The 23,574-nt window shown below is 38.9% G+C and overlaps 1 protein-coding gene across 4 annotated transcripts in view; it reads right to left on the bottom strand.

The window, feature by feature from the left end:
- Positions 1–23,574, bottom strand: part of si:dkey-11n14.1 — a 42,796-nt gene that overhangs the window by 6,000 nt on the left and 13,222 nt on the right. For all 4 annotated transcript variants that reach the window (XM_087245668.2, XM_088649626.1, NM_001445050.1 and 1 more), the window contains 4 exons: positions 22,313–22,508; positions 20,423–22,220; positions 14,067–14,240; positions 9,988–10,161 (listed from right to left, as the gene is read on the bottom strand). In XM_087245668.2, the coding sequence (XP_087101794.1) occupies positions 9,988–10,161; positions 14,067–14,240; positions 20,423–22,220; positions 22,313–22,508 (2,342 nt within the window). The remainder of the gene's footprint in view (positions 1–9,987; positions 10,162–14,066; positions 14,241–20,422; positions 22,221–22,312; positions 22,509–23,574) is intronic.

The following is a 23,574-nucleotide window of genomic DNA, read 5'->3' as shown; positions in this document are numbered from 1 at the left end:
ACAGTTCGCAAAAGCCCTCCGTCAACTTCGAGTTAAACACAATATTTCTAGTGCATATCATCCACAGAGCCAGGGAGCGCTTGAAAGATTTCATCAAACCCTGAAGTCTCTTTTAAGGTCATATTGTGTGGAGCTCGATGGTGATTGGGAAGAAGGCCTGCCATGGTTGCTATTAGCTATACGTGAGGTAACTCAAGAAAGTATTGGCTTTAGCCCAAATGAATTAGTTTTTGAACATGAAATACGAGGGCCCACTACTGTTTTGGCTGATGTGTGGCATTCATCTAAACCTCCAGACAACCTTATAGATTATGTAAGTGGTTTTCGTCGTAGACTTTATGAGATGCAAGCTGTTGCTAAAAAGAAATTGGGTAAGTCACAAAAGAAAATGCAGCAACACTTTGACAAGAAGGACAAATTTCGGAGTTTTCAGACAGGTAATCAGGTTTTAGCATTGTTGTCTCTTCCTACTAATCCATTCCAAGCGAAATTCACTGGACCTTACAGTGTAGCTAAACGTCTTTCAGACAATAATTATTTGTTGAATACTCCTGAACGTCGGAAGAAAGTTCAGGTTTGTCACATTAATTTGTTGAAACCTTTTGTTGCTCCTGTTTGTTCTGCCTCTGTCAGTGTGGCGCCCCTATGTGATCATTCTGGTTTAGAACATTTCTCTGTGTTCCCTTCTCTGTCTTGCAGTATGGGTGAGGACTTATCTGAGAAAAATGAGGATGGGAGTCTTCTGTCCCAAGGGAAAATAGATGGACGCCTTAACAACTCTCAGATTCTTTCTGATTTGTCTGGCCATCTGTCTTATTTGACGGAAGATGAGAGAAATGACATCATTGAATTAGTGATGTCATTTCCTTCACTTTTTTTGGATGTCCCTGGTCGCACTACTGTCATTGAACATGACATTGATGTAGGAAATTCTTGTCCTATCAAACAAAATGCTTATAGGGTCAATCCAATAAAACGAGAGCTTTTAAAAAGAGAGGTGAACTACCTACTTGCTCATAATTTGGCTGAACCAAGTTTTAGTTCCTGGAGTTCCCCTTGTGTATTGGTGAACAAACCTGATGGTTCATATCGGTTTTGCACAGATTATAGAAGATTAAATTCTTTTACCAAACCAGACTGTTTTCCCTTGCCTCGAATAGATGACTGTGTAGATCATGTTGGCTCTGCCAAAAATGTAAGTAAGTTTGATCTACTTAAGGGCTATTGGCAAGTACCTTTAACTGCTCGGGCAAGAGAATTATCTGCTTTCGTTACCCCAGACTCTTTCCTTCAATACACTGTGATGCCTTTTGGGGTCCGTAATGCCCCCGCAACATTCCAACGATTGGTTAATCGTGTATTGCATGAAATGTCTGGATGCGAGGCTTATCTTGACGATGTCGTTTTGTATAGTTCTACCTGGTCTGAACATCTTGATCAAATCGAAGACCTATTTTCACGTTTGGCAGAGGCTAATTTAACAATCAATCTTGCGAAGTCCGAATTTGGAAAAGCCACAGTCACCTATTTGGGTAAAATAGTGGGAAACGGGTACGTTAAACCAATTGGAGCAAAAGTTGAAGCCATTTGTAATTTTCCAACTCCCAGTAATCGGCGTGAATTACGACGATTTCTTGGGATGATTGGTTACTACCGGAGTTTTTGTAAAAACTTTGCTAGTATCGTTTCACCTTTGACTGATTTATTGAGTCCAAAAATTGAGTACCAGTGGTCGGAGACATGTCAACAAGCCTTTGAAAATTGTAAGGCCTTGTTAGCTAGTTCCCCAGTTTTGACAGCTCCCAACTTTGAGAAGTCCTTCCGTCTCGCAGTTGATGCTAGTGGTTGTGGTGCAGGCGCGGTTCTTTTGCAGGAGGATTTAAATCAAGTAGAACACCCTGTAAGCTACTTTTCAAAAAAGTTTAATCGTCATCAACAGGTTTATTCCACCATTGAAAAGGAAGCCCTTGCTCTTGTTCTGGCTGTACAACATTTTGAGGTTTATTTAGGGTCGATCGCCGCACCGATTGTTGTTTATACTGATCATAACCCCTTGGTTTTTTTAAATCGGATGAAAAACCGAAACCAACGAATCATGCGATGGAGTCTAATTTTACAGCCTTTCCATCTTGAAATTAAGCATGTGCGCGGGAAAGATAATGTGATCGCGGATACACTCTCTAGAGTATAGCTATTCATATTGCATGTTTCACTTTTGTTGTTCTTTTTGCACTTCTAGGGCCCAGAGGTGTTGGAAGAGGAGGAAGAGTGAGCTGTTTTGTGAAGGGATGTATTTCTGTTATTGTTTGCTAATTTTTTTTTTCTTTTTGATTCTTTGCAGAATCCTTTTGAGGAGGGAGGTGTTACGACCCTGTCTTCTCTTTCCTACCTTTCGGTGGCCTCGCCATGTGACGTCACCGTTAATTAGTTAATTTATGGGTGGAGAAAGTATATATTTGAATTTTTTGTGAAGAACGGCACTTCCTCTGGTGGACCGTTATTCCACAGAGAGGTCATTTTGCTCCAACTCTTTTGTGTTGCCGTCTTATGTTTTGTTTTGTATTAGTTGAGAGAATTTCACCTGCTTTCTTATTTATTTCAAATCCCTAGACAGTTTGTTATACTTTATTATTCCCTTTAATAAATGTTTTTTTTCATTATATATCTTTTTGTGTGTCTGATCCTTTTTATGGTACGGTCGGGAGCGAGCTGGCCGTAACAATGCCCATACCAAATAAAGATTCTTATTACTTGGTGTCAGTGTAAACATTATTGATTTTAATACCTGTGTAGCAGAACAGTATAAACCAAAATGAATGCAAAGAAATTATTTTAATTGACATGTCATCAACGGCATTCGAACCCAAGCCAAAAGGATCTAACTGAGCTACTCGGGTCTACAGGATAGGATCGGTTTTGATATATTTATCAGTGACATTTGCTGTGCTTTGATTGTTTTTACACACTCTCACGCTGACATTTTCTCAGAATAGCTTCATTATGTTTTTATCGCAGTTGGTCAAACCATGATTTTTATTGTTGTAGACTCATAAAAACCTGTCTACAAAGTCACACACGAGCTGGATATTATTGATATTTTCCAGTGTGTGTGTTACATTCATGTCCCTTTGGTGTGTGGTACATGCCCTTTCCGTAGGGAATCTGTAATTGTAAATTTGTTTCGGGATTTGTAAAAGTGTTTTGGGTCTTGTTAATTTTTTTCTAAAATTTAAAATTGTTTTCCCTATGTAATTGTGTCTGATGATAAGTAAAAATGTTTTTCAAAATGTAAATTTCTCTCGAGCTTTTTAAAAGTGTTTCACACTTTGTAATGTTGTTTTGCACTTCCCGGCCACCGTAGATATTGGTAGAATTTTACTGATTCCTATTTTAATTCTGATGATCAATTTTGAATCTTATTGATTTCCAGTTTTGATTCCAATGAAAAAAAAGTAAAAATAAAAAGTCATTTAGGCTCTGTTCATGCAGTTATTTAGGTTCATTTTTATTAATCTGATCACAAATGGACAAAGGAGACACATTAGGCTACTGATGCAATTTTTCTAACTTACTAGAGCAGATATTATTAAAGCTCCAGATCAATTAAACACACTTTATGTATAGGCCAGCCTACTTACTGCATTAAATAATGAGATTATAGATGCTTGATTTGATTTATTTCTCATCTATTAGACCTATATCTGCACTTTATCTGTTTTACAGGTTTAATATGTACAGTGGGGGATATACGTATTGAACACATCATGTTTTCTCCTGGGAATAATATTTCTACAGGAGCTGTTGACATGGAATTGAAGCAGATTGTGGTAAAAACTCAAACAATTTAAACATAAAAATAAAACTAAAAAAACAAACAAATCTGAGAAATGAGTTATGTGTAATAACAATGAAATGACAGAAGGAGAAGGAGCTGAACTGCTGAAATGTAATTAATACTTTATATAAAAGACTTGTGGTGCTAGCAGCTTAAAGACGCCTCTCATATAGAGAATGAATTCACATGCATTACTCCGGTGAGAGTTTCTCACAGACTTCAACAGAGTGTCAAAATCGTGATGGTTTTGTGGGTCTCGTCTATCAAATCTGAGCTTTATTTTTTTATTTTCTATTGGATTTGGATCAGGTAATTGACTGGGCCATTATACAGCTTGATTTTCTTTCCCTGAAAGCTTCTGAGAGTCTCCTTGGCTGTGTTTTGGATCATTGTCTTCTTGAAATGTCCACCCTGGTTTCATCTTTATCCTCCTGCTGACGTAAATGTTGGACTGAAGCAGCTGATATTCATTTACAGTATAGTAGGGGTATAACGGTTCACAAAAATCACGGTTCAGTACGACACAGTGGTGTCACGGTTCGGTATGTTTTCGATGCAGCAAAAGAAGAAAAAAGCCAGAGGATGTCTCTGATTTAAATTTTTTAATGTATTAAAACTAACATCATAAAAGTTTGATCTTTTTATTTTTTTTTTTTTTTTTTTACTTTAAACAGTAATAGAGCTATACTATAGTAATAAAGGTTTCTGCTTAGCAGGAAATAAAACAAATCCTTCCTTATGCTCAAAACCAAAAAGCTGCTTATAAAAAAATAAATATTATATTGTAGCAGTTAAACAAATAAAAAGAAAACAACAATTTAGTTTTTATATGGAACTCAGTTTCAATCTATTTTTAAATATTTTTTTTTTTCAGAAAGATGAGTGTCCACCGTCTCTTCAGACACCACAGATCTGCTTGATTTGACTATCATCTGCCATTTTAATGGATCTGAAAGCAGGAATTAACTTACTGAAATGGGCTTATGAAGGAAAAAAGCAACAGGGCTCTATTGCATTTACATTTTCTTAAAACCCTACATTTCCACTAACGATTAAGGTCTCACAGGACTCAAAATTAACCTTTTTTCTTTGTAGCACCGGTACTCCTAACTTCAAATATTTAGGCGGATCAGACAAAATTTAGTCACACCCACCAAAAATGATGAGCACCGTTACTACACGTTTTAGGGTGTTTTCACACCTACACTTTTGTTTCGGAACCTGTCTCGTTTGCCCATTTAACACGGTTCGTTTGGCATATGTGAAACCACCAATCGCGCTAGGATCCGCTCCAAATCAATCGCTCCGAGATCGATTGAATGAGGTGGTCTCGGCTCGATTGAAACAAACTCTGAAGCGGATCGATTGCAGTGAGAAAGCGATACGATCCGAGCGCGGTTATATCACTTTGTTTAATGGATATGTAATAGGTATACGGCTATATGAAGAGAGAATTATGAGTAGGGTGGGAAGTTTCGCGAGTCTCCGGATGCCCGCAAACTAGTGATAATCTCCCGGTCATCAAATTGGCTACGTCGCGCACCCTTCTCATGTGTGTTGACATGAATAAGATGAACTGAATTGACAATAATAACTGTGCTGTTCTCACGGGTGGTATCTGATATTGCACATATGATATTGACATATTACTTATTATTTGCATATGTCATCTTAATAGCAGTATTGTGCCATTATACTTTAGCTGAATTCTAAAACTAAATCTTTCAGTGTTATTTTCATTCTCTCGTATCCAGCTATTTACATTTTTGCGGCTGTAGCTCCCTGTCATTGGAACTAAGTGATTGACAGCTGATATCAACCAATCGCGTTCTGTTCTAACGCAGTGGGCCAATAAAAAGGCGGGGCAAGCATTGCTGGCTGTTTACTGCAGCACGTTGACATGTCAACTGTTTTAAACTATTCCTAAGCGCTGCGTGAATGCCTCCTAATTCTGCACATGTGGTGAACATTTTGCTGTGAAAACTGGTCGCACGACATCATGGCAATTTCGAGACCATATCTCATATCCACAGCTATAAATGTACCGATCGCCTCTGGGATCTGTTTTGCACATGTTGCAGTCCATCTCTAAACTATGTTGTAGGGAGTCAACGGATCCTTCCAGAACCGAACAAGTCACAGACCATATTATCCTCAAAAGATTGGTTGGTGCCTACATGTCTGAACTTTGATTTCATTTTCAAAGAAATCCACAGGCACCCAGCAAAAAAGCTATCTACAGGATGACTTGCCAGTCACGATCACAAATTCGTGCTTATCAACTTTACATCTTAACACAATAAAAGAGGCTACACTCAAAGACCCCCCAAACCAGTTTTTGAGAAAGCTCATCAAAGCCCCTTTTGTCCGTGCCTGCAAATGGTGTCTGCAAGGCAATACACAATCTCAGACAGAGACAGAAGCAACCAGAAAAGCTTCCAAAGTTTAAATGGACATTTAAGTAAAACTGTAATTATTTAAGTAATATATGTTTGCTTTATGTGTCTGTAGGTTTTGTGTGTTCATTTTCCATGTGTTTAACAAACTGTTATGGATAGTTATTGAGTTATAGGCCTCGGTGACATATGAAATCTACAGAATGCTTGTGAAATACTTCATGTTTGGTATTGATTGAAAGCTAGGAAAGTTGCAAATGCATTGGTATGAAGAAACCATACTATGAAAGGTGTCCATGTTATATGATACTTTATTTTAACAACTATCCTATCAAAGCAGCACCCACACAATGTGTCAACCCGGCCTTCTAGAAGAGGCAGTTGAGGTGTGACCCCACCCCGCAGCTTCTCTGATTGGACTAATCATTGTGTAGGCCCAGCCTATACCAAAGCCTATAAACTTTGAACAAGGAAACTTCTTTGTCGTCTTTTGCCGGTCATTTTTGCCAGTCGTCCCCCCCGTCGCTGCTCGGACGTCGCTCTTCTCGTACAGTGGCCGTTACATCACGGAGCAAACCGCGACCTTCACCTGCTGCCGGCTCAACCCCCGATCTGCTTGTGCAACCACTTCAACAACAAGCCATCGGGTCAACACATCTGAACTCTGAAACATTTACATTTAGTCATTTAGCAGACGCTTTTATCCAAAGCGACTTACAAATGAGGACAAGGAAGCAATTTACACAACTATAAGAGCAACAATGAATAAGTGCTGTAGGCAAGTTTCAGGTGTGTAAAGTCTAAGAAGCAAAGCATTAGTAATGTAATTTTTTTTGAGTACAGTTAATAGTATAGCCAGAGAGGCAATTGCAGATTAGGAAGGAAAGTGGAGACTAAATAGTTGAGTTTTTAGTCGTTTCTTAAAGACAGAAAGTGACTGCCGTTCTGATGCAGTTAGGGAGTTCATTCCACCAACTGGGCAGATTGAATGCGAGAGTTCTGGAAAGTGATTTCTTCCCTCTTTGGGATGAAACCACGAGGCAACGTTCATTCACAGAATGCAAGTTTCTGGAGGGCACATAAATCTGCAGAAGTGAGAGCAGATAAGAACGAGCAAAGCCAGAGGTAGCTTTGTAAGCACACATCAGAGCTTTGAATTTAATGCGAGCAGCAACTGGCAGCCAGTGCAAACGGGTGAGTAGCGGAGTGACATATGCTCTTTTAGGTTCATTAAAGACCACTTGTGCTGCTGTGTTCTGAAGCAGCTGAAGAGGTTTGATAGAGTTAGCTGGAAGCCCCACTAGTAGAGAGTTGCAGTAATCCAGTTTGGAGAGAACAAGAGCTTGAACAAGGAGTTGAGCTGCATGTTCAGATAGGAAGGGTCGGACATTTCTGATGTTATAAAGTGCGAATCTGCAAGATCGAGCTGTTTTAGAAATGTCGTCAGAAAAATGTAGTTGGTCATCAATCGTTACTCAAAGGCTTTTTACCATTTTAAATGAAGTAATGGTTGCCCCATCCATCTGGATTGAAAAGTTATGGTGCAGAGTCGAGTTGGCAGAAACTTCAAGCATTTCCGTTTTCGCGAGGTTAATCTGAAGATGATGATCTTTCATCCAGTGTGAAATGTCTGACAGGCAGGCTGGGATGCGAGCTGGAACCGAGGGATCATCAGGATGAAAAGAGAGGTATAGCTGGGTATCATCAGCATAGCAGTGTTAGAAAAATCCATGTTTCTGTAAGACTGGTCCAAGAGATGTCGTGTAGATGGAGAAGAGAAGTGGCCCAAGAACAGAGCCCTGAGTTACCCCACTGTTTAGATGCTGTAGGTTGGACACCTCTCCCCTCCAAGACACCCTGAATTACCTGTTAGAGAGGTAAGATCTGAACCACTGAATAACCGTGCCTGCAAAGCCCAGTGACTCGAGCGTAGATAGCAGGATCTGGTGGTTGACAGTGTCAAAAGCAGCTGACAAGTCCAGCAAAATGAGGACTGATGATTTTGAATCTGCTTTAGCCAGTCTGAGATCCTCCACGACCAAGAGCAGGGCAGTCTCAGTTGAGTGGCCTTTCTTAAAGCCAGATTGCTTGTTGTCCATGAGGCTGGTTTGAGTAAGAAAGTCCAGGACTTGATTGAACACAACTTTCTCCAGAATCTTGGCCATGAATGGAAGCAGGGATACCGGTCTGTAGTTTTCAAGTAGCGTTTGATCCAGGTTGGGTTTCTTTAGCAGTGGGGTTACCCCAGCATGCATAAATGAAGTGGGGAATAAACCAGAGTCAAGAGATGTGTTGATTATGTGAGTCAGTGTTGGTATGACTGCAGGAGAGATGGTTTAGCAAGAGATGAGAGGGAATGGGATCGAGTGGACAGGTGGTTGCATGGCTAGATAGCACGAGTTTGGACACCTCAGACTCAGAGAGCTGAGAAAAAGAGCTGAGTGTGTGTGGTGTTGGTGGTGTATCTTGCGTGTTTGTTGTAGGTGCAGCAAATTAAGCACTGATTTTTGCAGTTTTGGTGCAAAATAATGTAGCAAAGTCATCAGTAGTAAGTGTGGAGGATGCGGGTGGAGGAGGAGGAGGATAGAGGAGGGAGGAAAATGTTTTAAAAAGTAGGCGAGGATTGGTGGCATTGTTGATTTTCTGATGGAAATATGTCTGCTTTGCAGAAGTAACCTCAGTCGAGAAAGAGGATATAAGAGTTTGGTATGTTATGAGCTGTTCAGGATTTTTTGTTTTTCGCCAAATTCTCTCTGCAGCCCGAAGTTTTGAGCGATGCTCACGGAGAACATCAGAGAGCCAGGGTGCAGAAGGACTGGCACGGGCTGGCCTGGATGTAAGAGGACATAGTCTGTCTAGACATGATGCTAGTGAAACCCCGTCATAACTACAAAAACCCAAGGAAGGGCTTCGAATGCCGCCTCGTCCAACATCCGTATCCCTAGCAACCGACTCCAAGCTTCCCTGAAAATAAGGAAACCCCTATTCATCGACGAGGAAATTCCAGAACGTCATTGGAGTTGCTACACTGACCAATCAGCTTCACCGAGAGTTCCCTTTGGACCAGTCAAGAAAGCCAAAATTCAATCAGAATGCAAGTAACAAAAACAAGGTTTCTATCCATTGCTGAAACTGGTGTGAATTATATTTAAGAAGCAAAGAACAGTGAAAATCTCTGCTTTTATGGTTTCTCTTAGGTTGCAATGCTAAGAACTTAGCAAATGTTAGAAGTTGAATTCTTTAGATTCAAATCCCCAAAGTTTAAATGTGATTTAAACCAAAGAGCTGATTCTTACATTGTTTATATAATTAAAGATGAAAAAATAAAAATGTTTGCACAGGAATCGATAAGAGAAATGGAAATGTTCATTTTATATAAAAAGTATCTTAATAATTATCTAAGTGTCTGATTCCAGAATCTGAATCAATTTTCAATCCCCAACCCTATTCCTGACCTGATATTTTAGGATTCTTCAGCAGAAATGGAGGAAGTTTCTCTGCTCAGCTCAAATGCTGAAACTGTACAGTGTGTCCCGCTTAATGTCACAACTGACCCAATACACTCCAACATTTACAGATTAATTTGATAATAAATTATTTGCTCTTCATAGACAGGACTGTAATACTCTACAAGCTGTATCTTGTCTGTCCTCACCCCATAACCATCACAGAAAACGGAATATTAGAAAGTACCTTTTTAGTTTGTTTTTAAAGCCATTCAGTGCAAAAGCATAAGGCCAGTGATGCTCCACATACTTGAGTGTGTCCAGTGTGTAGTTTGGATCCTCCAGTTGTTCAGAGAGCAGCTTGACTCCTGAATCTCCTGGATGATTGTAGCTCAGATCCAGCTCTCTCAGGTGTGAGGGGTTTGAAGTCAGAGCCGAAGACAGAAAACCACAGCCTTCCTCTGTCACCATACAGCCAGACAATCTACAAACACAGCAATAGTCCACATCACACAGTTGGACAATCACACATCTCTTTGTGTTGTGAAGATGCTGACTGCTGTTTCTGCTCATGTCAACAGCAGTGATGAACACACACATCCTGATTAGCTCTCCTTATTGATCGAGCCCTCGCATCAGCAAACACACACACTCACACACTCAACAAAGATTCAACATCATCTTTATAACACACAGCAAAGTATGTACAGAGCAAAGACATTGTTCATAATACATCACATGAAGCTGTAAAGTATGCTGTGAGAAATAAAGCACCATTTGACCCCAGAAGGACATCTTAAAGTATCACATCAATATTCATGACTGCTGACTCTCCTTCACATACAGCCTTTCCAATATTATGTTTTAGGTGAACGAGCAATCAGAATTATTTCAGATAATTTTGATTACATACACTGATTCCTTTAACTGTTCGTCATACTGGAGTATATTAGAATAGTTATTGCTCTTGACTTTTTGCTCTTTATAGCATTTAGCATTTTACACATTTGGCAATTTCAATCTGTTACCCAGTACTGGGTTGTGACTGGAAGGCCATCTGCTGTGTAAAAATATGCTGGAATAGTTGGCCGTTCATTCCGCTGTGGTGACCCCTGATAAGTAAGGGACTAAGCTGAAGGAAATGGATGAATGAACAAATGAATTTCAATCTGATTCAATACACACACATTTGTATTGATATGAATAAAATCACACCTTGCAGATGTGTTGTTTCTTCTTATGCAATCCACTAAAGAGACTCCACATCCAGTAACACTTTAGGGCTGTTTACACTGCTTTTAAACCAAGTAAAGACACATTTTACATCTGTAATCTGAAAGCAGTGTTAGCACTGCATTTTACTTAGGGTTATGAAGACCTGCAATGGAGCAGTGTTAGCACCACAATACAAGGTTAACACTACAAATACGATGCTAAGTTTGTTCAGTGTGAAACAGGAATGTTTGCTTGTTGCTTCTGGACACTTGGGCAACAGAAACAGCAAATCAGAAACTGATCAGCTAGGCTCATGATCTGTCAGAAACGGAAAGCGTGCATCATGAAAACAGCAGTCAGTGAGAGAAAATACATGTTCAAAGATGGAAACTGTGTAAACTGGAGTAATCGGGAGATGTTAGATGACATGATTTGCTCCTTGTTTTCATTTATTTGTACTTTAGTATTTGTTTTCTTGAAACTAATGACCTACACAGTGACATTTTATATAGCTGACGACATGAGGAGAGTTAATTTAGTTTATTAGCATTATGATTGTGTAATGATTACTCTTACACCTCACGTTTTTTAAAGCATCATGCACATGAGTGAAACTTTGTTTAGATTCAGTGTCAAGTTAAAAGAACCTCTATATACAGTACAGCTCATCAGTGTCAGCTCCAAAGCAGCAAACCAGGAATTACTTAGAGGTGGGAAAAGTGTTGAAAGTTTCTGCTCACCAGCGCTCAAAGGCTGTGTCTGGACTTTTAGATGCTGTGTCAAATCAAAGAACCTCTACACACAGCACCAGTCATCTGAGTCAGCTCCAAAGCAGAAGAGCAAGAAGAACTTAGAGCAAGTGTTGAAAGTTTCTGTTTAAAGGAGCTAAGAGGCTGTGTCTGGACACCATTGGGCTTTCTGCTGCACTTTATTAAATTCTGCATTATGAGTGATTAAACCATAAGATTGCCTGCTGTTCATCCAATCAGCAACGTGACAACCGAAATATGCAAATAAGAGTGTTAAACAGAGGTTTAGGATGTACAGTTAATGAATCATCTGTTAATGAATACTCTTGATTATTTGTTAACTACAGGTATGAGCAGTGTGAAACATAATTACTGATAAACCATAATTTCTGTTATCCTGGGTTTAGTATCACTCAGGGTCAGTACCGCAGCTCCCTATACGCAGAGTACGCAGGTTGCATAGGGCACCTACTCCAGAAGTGGGGCACCATCTCCGTTGCTTAAAAAAAATATATATATTAATACTTATTAAGGGTTGCGGCGGGAAGGACTTCTGCTGCGTAAAACATATGCTGGATAAGTTGGCGGTTCATTCAGCTGTGGCGACTCCAGTTTAATAAAGGGACCAAAAAGAAAATGATTAAATTAAAAAATAAATATTTTTTTAGTAATATTAACATAAACTGATATAATATTTTAAAAAAAACAATGTGGTGTTGTTTTAAAATATGTTGTTAAATTTCATTTTATGACAAACGCAAAAAAAGTGACAATTTTTTTCTTTGTACACGTGGCGCAGTCCACTTATCTTTGAGGCTGTAAGCAGCATTGAATTATAAATGACGCAAGTTGCAGCTCAATGACAGGTAAAAGACAACAGCAGTCTGGAGCCGAGAAGAGGACAAAAGTACAAGATGAATCAGGTGCATCACTTTCAGGTAACATATGTATTTATGAATCTGGAAAACATTACATTTTGTTTAAAATTTGTAAGTAAATTAGTTAGACTAACGTTTAAACTTCTCCTCTACTGCACAAATCTGCCTTATTTGTTGTTGTTTACGTTCAGTTTCCTGCTTTGCTGCTATGCATTGTGCTTTAAACTATGACAGAACATGTTTAATGACTTTTCGCGTTTGCCCATTTTCCCCATATTGCTGATAATTACACAAACTCGAATATGTTTATTAACTTGTGCAATACTTTACAATTCTGTTTGTAGACCACTTACATACACAAGCACTGCACAATTATTTCACTGTATGTATTATATATATATATATATATATATATATATATATATATATATATATATATATATATATATATATATATATATATTTATATCATATTATATTATATTATATAATTATATATATTTTTTGCAGTTATCATTGTTTATTGTTTTGTCTATTTCTACATTTCTTATAGCTGCTGTTCTTTCTAAGAGCTGCCAAGTTAACTAAATTTTGTTGCATTACTGCAATGACAATAAAGTCTCTTTAATCTAAACATCAATGGATTGGTGAGTTTTAAATAGGCCGTTTTATTTTTTGGTACATTACAATATGAAATGACAAAACTGACTCATTCTGTGGTTTCTGAAAGATCAATAATATTAATTGAGTCAAATTACTGTAAGTCACATACCAGAAACCATTTTTTTGTTGCATGAATTCATTTCTTTCAAAATGTTAACAAAATTTTTGTTTAAAAGTAAACTCATTAATTCTTAAAAAATGCAAATGTCTTTGATTTATATTGAAAGCAAGTCAGTTTGTAAGTCAGGTCAGTTTTTGTCACCTTAGATTATAGTGCAAGTTAAATCTGCATTTTAATTGTAGTTACTCATTATGAAAAGTGGTTGACTAACCCATTATCATAATGATATTTCAAGAGTTTTTTCCTTTAAATGACCAATTTCTTCTGTATTGTACATGGCAGTCAATGCTGAAATTTTTTACAATTGAAGATGAGGTAGTATGAACAGCACTGCTCTAAAGGCAACAGCAGCTGCACAGGTACAGATACAGTATGCAGCACTGAGGACAACCCATCTCTACAGGTACAGAGATTGTTTTTTTTCTTTTTTATTTCTTTTGTAAATGTTTGAAAGTGGGAGTGTTTCAGAAGAACACTTGTCAGTGTTTATTTCGATGTAAACTATTATTTTATAATGTAAATATTTTAACATTTAAGTATAATTTTGAGTGTTTGTATGCATATTTATATATATAATTAAATAAATACATGTTTAAATAAATATGTTTGTATGTTTTTGTTCCTCTGTGACGGCATCACAGTAAGTTTTCGCATACAGCACCCTTTTGGCCAGCAGTGGCCCTGCCCAGGGTTAACATTTGTATGTATGAAAAGCCCTAATATGTAGCTTTTTGCAGTTACTGTTGAGTGAAGAATCATTTACCTCAGTGTCTCCAGTTTACAGTGTTGACTCTTCAGTCCATCAGAGAGAAGCTTCACTCCTGAATCCTGCAGGTCATTGTTACTCAGGTCCAGCTCTCTCAGCAAACAGTTTGAGGATTGTAGAGCTGAAGACAAACTCTCACAACACCGAACATTGAGATTACAGCCCTGTAGCCTGTGTAGAGGACAAAAACAATATTGATGTGTTCATCTGGTGTGTTTAATAGTTTGAAGCACATATGACTGTAGTGACTGATATAACTTCACTAATAAGTGAGCACATCTAGCGATTTTAGCTTTAAATATAATTTATGTCCATAAAACACAATTAAATAGCTTCCTTTAGATGTTTCAATAGCCAAACTCTTTATTTCAATTTCTTTCCAACTGCTTACACACATTTTCAAAACAGCATCTCCTTTTCAAAACACACAATTCTCAAAACTGCACACAAAAAATACAGCAGGCATCACATCTCCTTTAAAATGTAACACTGCATTTAAAATGCCATAAACACACAAGCATTTGCATCAAACGGCGAACACTTCTTTTATAATATAACACTTTCGGATATAGCATGTCAACACTGTTGTTCTAAAGCTCTTTGCTCTTTCATAGGCTTATACAGTTCAATACAGAGTTCTGCTGTGTAAATAATCTGCTGAGAGGGGGAAAAGGTAAATTGTAAACACCAATCACATGTAGAAACATAAAATATTTATTAGGCCAAACATTATTGGTGTAAGGGCAAAGCAGTGGCGCAGTGGGTAGTGCTGTCGCCTCACAGCAAGAAGGTCTCTAGTTTGAGCCTTGGCTCAGTTGGCGTTTCTGTGTGGAGTTTGCATGTTATCCCTGCCACAGTCCAAACACATGTGGTACAGGTGAATTGGGTAGCCTGAATTGTCTGTAGTGCATGAGTGTGTGTGTGTGTGGATGTTTCCCAGAGATGGATTGTGGCCGGAAGGGCATCCGCTGCGTAAAAACTTGCTGGATAAGGGACTAATAAAGGGACTAAGCCAACAAGAAAATGAATGAATAACATACCGTTACTGTATGTAAAAATGATTTAAAAAACACGTAAAGTTAAAGTATGATCTTTAGAATACAGTAAAGAACACAATTGTGTGAGGGGGGTCTTGGAAGGAAAAGCATCCTTTGCCTAAATAAGTGTCATGCTATAGGGTTGGCCATCATACACTTTACAGCGGCAGGCAGAGAACAATTTCTTTTCTAGAGAAATTTAGGATTTAGATAAGGTGAGTATGAGAGTATTTGAGAAGTTTTTCTTTTTTTTTTTTTGACCAAAACAGCCTGGTGTCCCATAACCTTTGACCTATTTATAGGCCTATAGTACAGTGGTTGGTTAGTAATTAGTGTAGAAATTAGTGTTTTCACAATTGAGCTGTGTGTCAAACCGTGGTGATAAGTGTAGCATTTTGCTTGGTTGTGTATGGAAAAGGAAAACAAGTTCCTTCTTGTTAGATGACATATATATGTCACACCTGTTGCAGTGCCCTAGTTTGGACACTTGAGGGCACTTGTTTGTTTTGTAGTTTCACTTCATTTCCGATAATCCTTTGTATCACTGATTGTGTTATGTTACAGCTGTTTCATGTTTGTTAATTTAGTCCTGTCTTTATAAACCCTCTTGTTCTCTGTTTTAGTTGCCTTAGGATTTTGTTAGCTCCTCACGTTTGGTATGTTTGTCTGGTCATCTAGTTTTTTTATTTTGATAATTCTTGATTTCTTTTTTGTGTTTGTTTTCGTTAGTACTCTTTAGCACTCCTACCCTGTTTTTGCATTTACTCGTTTTTGGATTTTTGCCTGTTCTCTTGTTTGGACTAAATTTGCATCCTTTGTTATAATAAACTGCTGCACTTGGATTTTTGCATTTTGTGATCATTCCCTATTTCGTGACATAATCCTAAGGCCATTCAAATCCAGCAGCAGAATTTTTTTGGTTTTGCTGTTTTTTGGGAGGATGAGTTTTCAGGTTCTTTCACCTGCAACTGAGAAGGAGCGAGTGTTTTGTCTCCAGGCATTAGTGGCTGAACGCCAACAGGGTTTGGAGGTAGGAGCCTTTGCACAGTCATTTTAGACCTTGTCAGTGGGACTGAGACTGTCTGACTATGAACTTAGTAACATCTTTAATCAATGTCTGGATCATCCTTTATCTACGAAGGAGATGGAGGATCTGAAGATTGTTTAATTTTGGGATTTTGTTATGCACCTTAAAAGTAATAGTTTTGAGCTTGATTCATTTCCCAAAATTGGCATCACCCCCGGATCTCCACCTCAAACAACCATCATTCCTGAATGTGTTATTGAGGCTGTAGAATGTTTTGACACTCTCTCTAATATTCTGGCCAGTGTCAAGTCTCTGCTTAAATCGATGGATCCTTTAGGATCTCAGCCTGCAGTGATCACTAGTCCAGAGAATTTGATTGAGTTCACTGTTTCTCCAGGACCTCTTTCAATGATGGCTGATGACATGGAGGCTCTCCTTAAGAGACCTGCTAGTCATGAATCATTCAGTAAGATAGCCATTACTCCAGACTTTTTGCTCAGGATTGTCACAACCTTACAGCCTTTGCCCAAAGTGATCAGCAGTTCAGAGATTTTGTTTAGTATTCCTGCTCATTTAAAGATTCAGCCTGACATGACTGTCAGTTCAGTATCTGCTCCAGAAATCACCTTTGAGTCCTCATCCTCCATTGCTTTTGAACTGTTTTCTATTTTTTCTGATTCTTTTTCAAGACTCATTGAACCTTACTTTTCTAAGATTGTTGAGGCTTCATTTTTAAGTTTCTTTGAGCCTTCGTCCTCAAGTGCCGGTGAGCCTTCGTCCTCAAGCGCGGGTGAGCCCTCGTCCTCAAGCGCGGGTGAGCCCTCGTCCTCAAGCGCCGGTGAGCCCTCGTCCTCAAGCGCCGGTGAGCCCTCGTCCTCAAGCGCCGGTGAGCCCTCGTCCTCAAGCGCCGGTGAGCCCTATTACTATTTACTTGAGTAATTATTTCATCAGATACTTTTTTACGTTTACTCGAGTAACTTTTAGGATTGTTACTTTTACTTGAGTAAAAATTTCCGAAAGTACTTTTACTTTTACTTGAGTAAAACTTTGGATACTCTACCCACCTCTGACTGTAAGTTGTTAAAAATATATACTTTAAAAAGATGTTTTATTTATTATTATTTTAACAAACAAACAACAGTCATTTTCTGTAGCATCTTTAAAAACTAGCTTTTTGTAGCCGGCAGCTAGCTCTCTGCAACTCTCACATGGTCACCCACTGCAGCTAAGCAGGGTTGCACCCGGTCCGTACCTGGAGACCACATGGGAAAGCTAGGTTGTTGCTGGAAGTGGTGTTAGAGAGGCCAGCAGGGGGTGCCCAACCTGCAGTTTTTGTGGGTCTTAATGCCCCATTGAGCGCTCAGTGAGCAACGTCTTTCGGTTGAGACGTTAAATTGAGGTCCTGAGGTTAAAAATCCCAATTTGAAAAAGAGGTTTAACCCTGGCATCCTGGCCAAATTTGCCCACTGGCCTCTGTCCATCATGGCCTCCAAACCCTCCCCATGTCATAATTGGCTTCATCACCTCCTCTCCACCTATCAGCTGGAGCAAAATGGCTGCTGTCGCGTCATCCAGATGGATGCTGCACACTGGTGGTGGATGAGATCCCCCCTATGTGTAAAGTGCTTAGAGTGCCTAGAAAAGCACTATGTAAATGTAATGAATTGTTATTATTCTTAAAAGTTGTGGAAATGTTTATGTGGAAAAAAATTAACATATTTATTGTTGTTTGCTGTTTGTATGTTCTTGTTTCTAAAGATTCCTCCATGCCAGTGATAAGGACTGCTTCCCTGTAATCTTGCCTGCAGCTTCTCAGCCTCATCCAACCATGTCTACAGTTTCAGTGCTCTCTAGTACAGCAGTTTCAACACTCTCAAATCATGTAGCTTCAACGCCTGCCATGGCTGCTAACCCTAAGTACCTTTCCAAGATGTCTGCCTCCCCACTTAAAAAGATGGCTACCATAACCCCAGCTGTTAGGGTACTGTGATCCAGCTGTTGAGGACCACGAGCCACATTCCTATACTTTTACAGATGCCAATTGTGAATGCAACATTTAAGGACACCCAGGCAATCTAAGGGTGTTTGAAACCTCCACAAAGTTGGGCTTCTGCTACACCTGCATCATCATGGAGAGTTTTACCAGCTTCACTATAGCTCTGTGCGCCAGCTGTTTATCCTGATCCACAGGATCTGCCCTGGTTTACTGTCCAGTAGTCCCTACCTTGTCTTTGACCTCCTCCCTATCTCTCACCCATCACTCTTGTCCACTGTAGTATCTCCAGCTTGCTGAACTCACTCTTGTTTTGAGTTTTCCTCTGAGGATCATCTGGAATCTGCTCCTAGAAGTGAGCTATGTCATGGTCCTGGTTGGCCTGTCCTTGTACTGTTGTGTGTTTGTGTGTGTGTGTGTGTGTGTGTGCTCTGTTTGCCACCCTAGTTTTTCCTCATGTTACCCCTGTTAGTTGGCCCAGTTACTCTCCACCCCTTGTTAAATTACAATGTAAAGAAGGGACTAAGTTAAAGGATAGTTGTGAGTAAGTTATTGACCTTTATAGTAGACACTACAACATAAGTGAACGCAGGGCCGGAGTGGGACTCCTTTTCAGCCCTGGAGTTTCAAGCCTTGGACCGGCCCATCTCAGTTCACGACTGACTATTAAAATAAGGTCATTTCCAATTCAGTTTCTAAGGACACTTTCACGTCATTTTTCAAGAAAACAGCTGCTTTAGAACTTCAAATTTCCAACAACCCTAACAGTATTATATGTCTTAACAATAAAAAAAAAGAAAAAAAAAATAATAATAATTTTTCAGATGAGGTTCGAACACGGGTAGGCCGTGTCATATTTTAACGTGCTGACCACTGGACCACAGTGGCGCTGTTGATAATATGTGGCTGGAATGAATTGTACAATGAACAAATATGGCACTATGACCTGCAAGACTTTTACTGATGGCTTAATCTTTTTCTCTCCTTTTTAAATTTCTGATCAAGTTATGTCAGATTTATTAATGTAATGAATCATCTGATTTTCATTGAGCAGGTGTATTATTAATCAAAATTAATTATTCGAATTCACTAAGGTGCCGCTGTTTAGAGTCGAATGATGATAGTTACATCATTAATAATTTGCAGGCTGCATTTTGTTTACGGGGCTGCGAGAAAAAATATAAAAAAGAGCGGAGCTGCGGCAAAATAATGAATAAAAAGAGTGAGGCTATGGTCAAATAAATAAATAAATGAAAAAAAGTGCAACTGCTGAGAATGCAAGCAGCTAGGGACACCGCCCCTCGTGGCAAAAAAACGGACCGGCCCACCGGGAATTCTCCCAGTTCACCCGATTAGCCAATCCGGGCCTGAGTGAACTAAAAGGCAACAACAAATTTTATCCCTTAACAGGGACATAGATCATTGTTACCTGATAATTATCAGCATAAAGATGGATCAAAATAGACAAAATGGAGAAAACAACATCAGTGTGATCATTCTACTCTTACCAGAAAGGACTTTAAAGGTGCTGTATCATATTATTATAGTATTATAGCTAACTGTATTACTGTATTATAGCTAACGTTTATGCAATTTCCACACAAAAGAAACAATACAACACATAAAAATTCCCAAGTCAGCTATAAAATGATCCTCCATGACAGAGGATAACAACAGATGCTGAGCAGACCTGAGTTTCTTACATTCATCTACTAAATTTCATAGAAGTGTTAAGAAAACTGTACTCTTCAAATAAGCTTTCGCTTTATCAATAACATCAGCTACTGCTAATAGATAATGTAGTTTAATGGTTTATTTGTTTTTAAAGAGATAGTTAATGCAAACACTTACTTTCCCTCAAGTGGTGCCAAAGCTTTATGACTTTCTTTATTCTGATAAACACAAACTATTTTTTAAACATGAAAACCATTAGCCATTGACCTCCATAGTTGGAAAAACAAATGTTATGTTAGTCAAAGGTTACAGGTTTCCAGCTTTCTTCAAATCATCTTCTTTTATGTTCAACTGGAGAAAGAAACTTTTAGAAAGGTTTATAACAGCTTGAGGGTGAGTAAATGAGTCAATTTACATTGTTGGGTAAACTATCACTTAAACAACCACTGCCAATACATTAATCTGAATGTAATTAAAACACTAAAATATTAAATAATAAACAATCAATCACAGTATTTTGAAGTGCCGACAATATCAATATTGTGCATGTTCAATATCATTATTATTGTATTATTTAATATCAGCAAACATCTATTTAGATGAAAGAAGGACTTTGACTTACAGAGCTCTTTTGGAGGTTTTGATGACTGCTGACAGTCTGATGAGACACTCGTCTGATCTCTGGAATTTCTGAAGCTCAAACTCCTCCAGCTCCTCCTCTGAGGTCAACAACACAAAGGCCACAGCAGACCACTGGGCAGGTGAAAGGTCAGCAGATGACAGACTTCCACTACTGAGGTGAGACTGAATCTCTTTCAGCAGAGTTTGGTCGTTCAGTTCATTCAGACAGTAGAACAGATTGATGGATCTCTCTGGAGACAGATTTCCTTCAAGTTTCTGCTTGATGTACGCAATTATTTCCTCTTTGCTCTGGTCTCTGTCATTCTGCTGTGTCAACAGGCCTCGTAAGAGTTGTCGATTTGACTGGAGTGACAGACCGAGAAGGAAGCGAAGGTAAAGGTCCAGATGTCCATTCTCACTTTCCAGAGCCTTGTCTACTGCAGTCTTCAGCAAATCTGTCATGACTTTATTTTTACTTTTCTGTCTAAAAATAGATAGATGTTTCTTGTCACTGTCTAGAAACAGATGTTGATAAAGGGCTGCAATGAACTCCTGAATGCTCAAGTGAAGAAAGCAGTACATGGTACCAAGAATGATTCCTGTCTCCTCCCAAAAGATCTGGGTACACATGCCTGAGTACACCGATGCCTTATAGACGTCAATGCCACAGTCTTTCAGATCACTGTCATAGAAGATCACATTGTTTCTTTCCAGCTGCTGGAAGGCCAGTTTTCCCAGTGAAAGGATGAGGTTTGGATCCCAGGAAACATCTGCTGTGTTTTCTCCATCATACTTTCTTCTGCTATGCTGGATCTGAAAGCGGAGAAAATGTGTGTACATCTGTGTCAAAGTCTTGGGAGATTCATGCAGTGTTTCAGAATTATCCCTGTGTTTCAGTTCAGTATTTCTGTTCTCCTTGAGAATGTTCAGGAGAACATTGGCTGAAATCCAGCAGAAGACTGGGATGTGGCACATAATAAAGAGACTCTTTGACTGTTTAATGTGATCAATGATTTCTCTGGCCTGATTCTGATCTGTGAGTCTCTTTCTGAAGTACTCCTCCTTTTGGGCATCATTGAATCCTCGTATCTCTGTCAGCCGGTCGATACAGTCAGCAGGAATCTTATTGGCAGCTGCTGGTCTGCTGGTGATCCATATGAGAGCAGAAGGAAGCAGATTTCCCTTGATGAGTTTCGTCAGGAGAACATCAAGAGAGACTGCTGAAGATACATCACGACACGTCTCATTACCAGCAAAGTTCAGAGGAAGACGACATTCATCCAATCCATCAAGGATGAACAGCACTTTGAATCGTGTGCTTCTTGTAAGGTTCAGTCCTTTAGTCTGTGGGAAAAACTGAGTTATGAGGTCTTTTAAACTTTGGTTTTCTTTCTCCATTAAGTTCATCTCTCTGAATGGAAGAGGAAATATGAAGCTGATGTCTTGATTTTCTTTTCCTTCAGCCCAATCCAGAACAAACTTTTGTACAGAGACTGATTTCCCGATGCCAGCAACTCCTGTTGTCAGGACAGTTCTGATCTGCTCGTCTTGTTCAGCTGCTTCAAACAAATGTTTGCATTCAACCTGTATCTCTAGTGACTGATGACGTCTGGAAGCAGCTTCAATCTGTCTGATCTCATGTTCAGTGTTGACCTGTTCACTCGCACCCTGAGTGATATAGAGATCTGTGTAGATGTTATTCAGAAGTGTGGAGTCTCCTTGCTGTGCAATTCCTTCAAACACATTTTGATATTTCTTCTTCAGGCCACATTTAAGCTGATTAATGAAGAACAGCTCACCTAAACACAGGAAAAAAGAAACAGATAGTTATAGTCTAGACTTTCCAGCTATATTTGTAAGTGACAGTCTGACAGATGGCCATGAGTCTTACCCTCGAGAGTATCAGCTGCTTCATCTTGCTTCATCTCTCTCAGGAAGAAGAGTGTGAGATCAAGAGCTGCTTCTGTAATTATGCTTCTGTTTTCATTAAAGTGCTTTACAAAGTCTTGTCTGTTTTCTTCTTGTAAGATTTTCTTAAACTTTTCCAGTTCATTCTTTAGATATCTGATAATTTTGCTCTCAAGATTCTATGGTTGCAGAAAATAATTTTTATTCACACACAGTTGTACATAAACAAACTACTCAATAATTCAAAATACATTGTAATACATCATACTATGAGTCTGTTAAATGCATGATTCTGATTAGCTGATAAACATTCAAAGGTTATTTTTTAGATAAATACACAGCTAAAGTAGATCCAGGCAGGATTTAAGCACATTACACTTCTGCATCACTACACTGATTCATTCAGATTCTTCACAGCTACAACAATTAAAAAATCACATCAAAACAAAACAAAAGATTTTGGATAAGATGTTTAAGAAACTAAGAATTAGTTTGAGGACAAAAACCTGACAAATGTCTGAAATACATCTGAACAGTGGCTTTAACTGTGGAAACCATAGTCTAATAAACATCTAAATCAGGGGTGACCAAACTCCCAGGCAGGTGTGTTAAAGGAAGTTGGGTCTAAACTTTGCAGGATACAGGCCCTATAGGACAGAGAGGACACCCCTGATAAAAACAAAGACAGCTTGGCTAAAAACAAAGATAAATTTGGGAGTCCAGTGAAAATCTAATAGGCACCTAAGATTACCCCAAATCTAGAGTAGTCATCAAATACACATGAATTAATGAAAACTTAGGACTTATATTTAGTGACTTTTCAGACCGCTTTAGCGACAATTTTCAAAAAAGTGACTAGCACCAAATCTAGCTACTTTTTTGATGTTACTGGAGACTCCAATGTGTAACTGAAAACTGCACCGTACTGCTTTTCTCAATGAGCAGCAGGTGATGCTTCAACAGCACCCCTTGTCAAAGCACTCACAGGAGCAGGCCCAGTCCACACAACACAGTCTCTTCCAGCTGCAGCCTGAGCAAATCACCCTTCAAGTATACCGACTGTCAATGATTTAGTGACTTTATTACAAACAGTGACTTCTGGACCAAAGTCCCACAAAAGTGAGGTATTTCCCTGGTAGGGTCAGACCTCTGCTTCAGCTTTGTTTTGAATTTAAACAATTTAATTTTGATATTGTTTACAATCACAGAGGTTTAATGGCACCGATGTCTGAACTTGTTTGTCAT

This window comes from Danio rerio, chromosome 4 (genome assembly GCF_052040795.2).
Source record: "Danio rerio strain M-AB ecotype USA chromosome 4, GRCz13ab, whole genome shotgun sequence".
Classification (NCBI taxonomy): Eukaryota; Metazoa; Chordata; class Actinopteri; order Cypriniformes; family Danionidae; genus Danio; species Danio rerio.
Note: the sequence above shows the minus strand (reverse complement) of the source record. Positions and strands in the feature narration are given on the sequence as shown.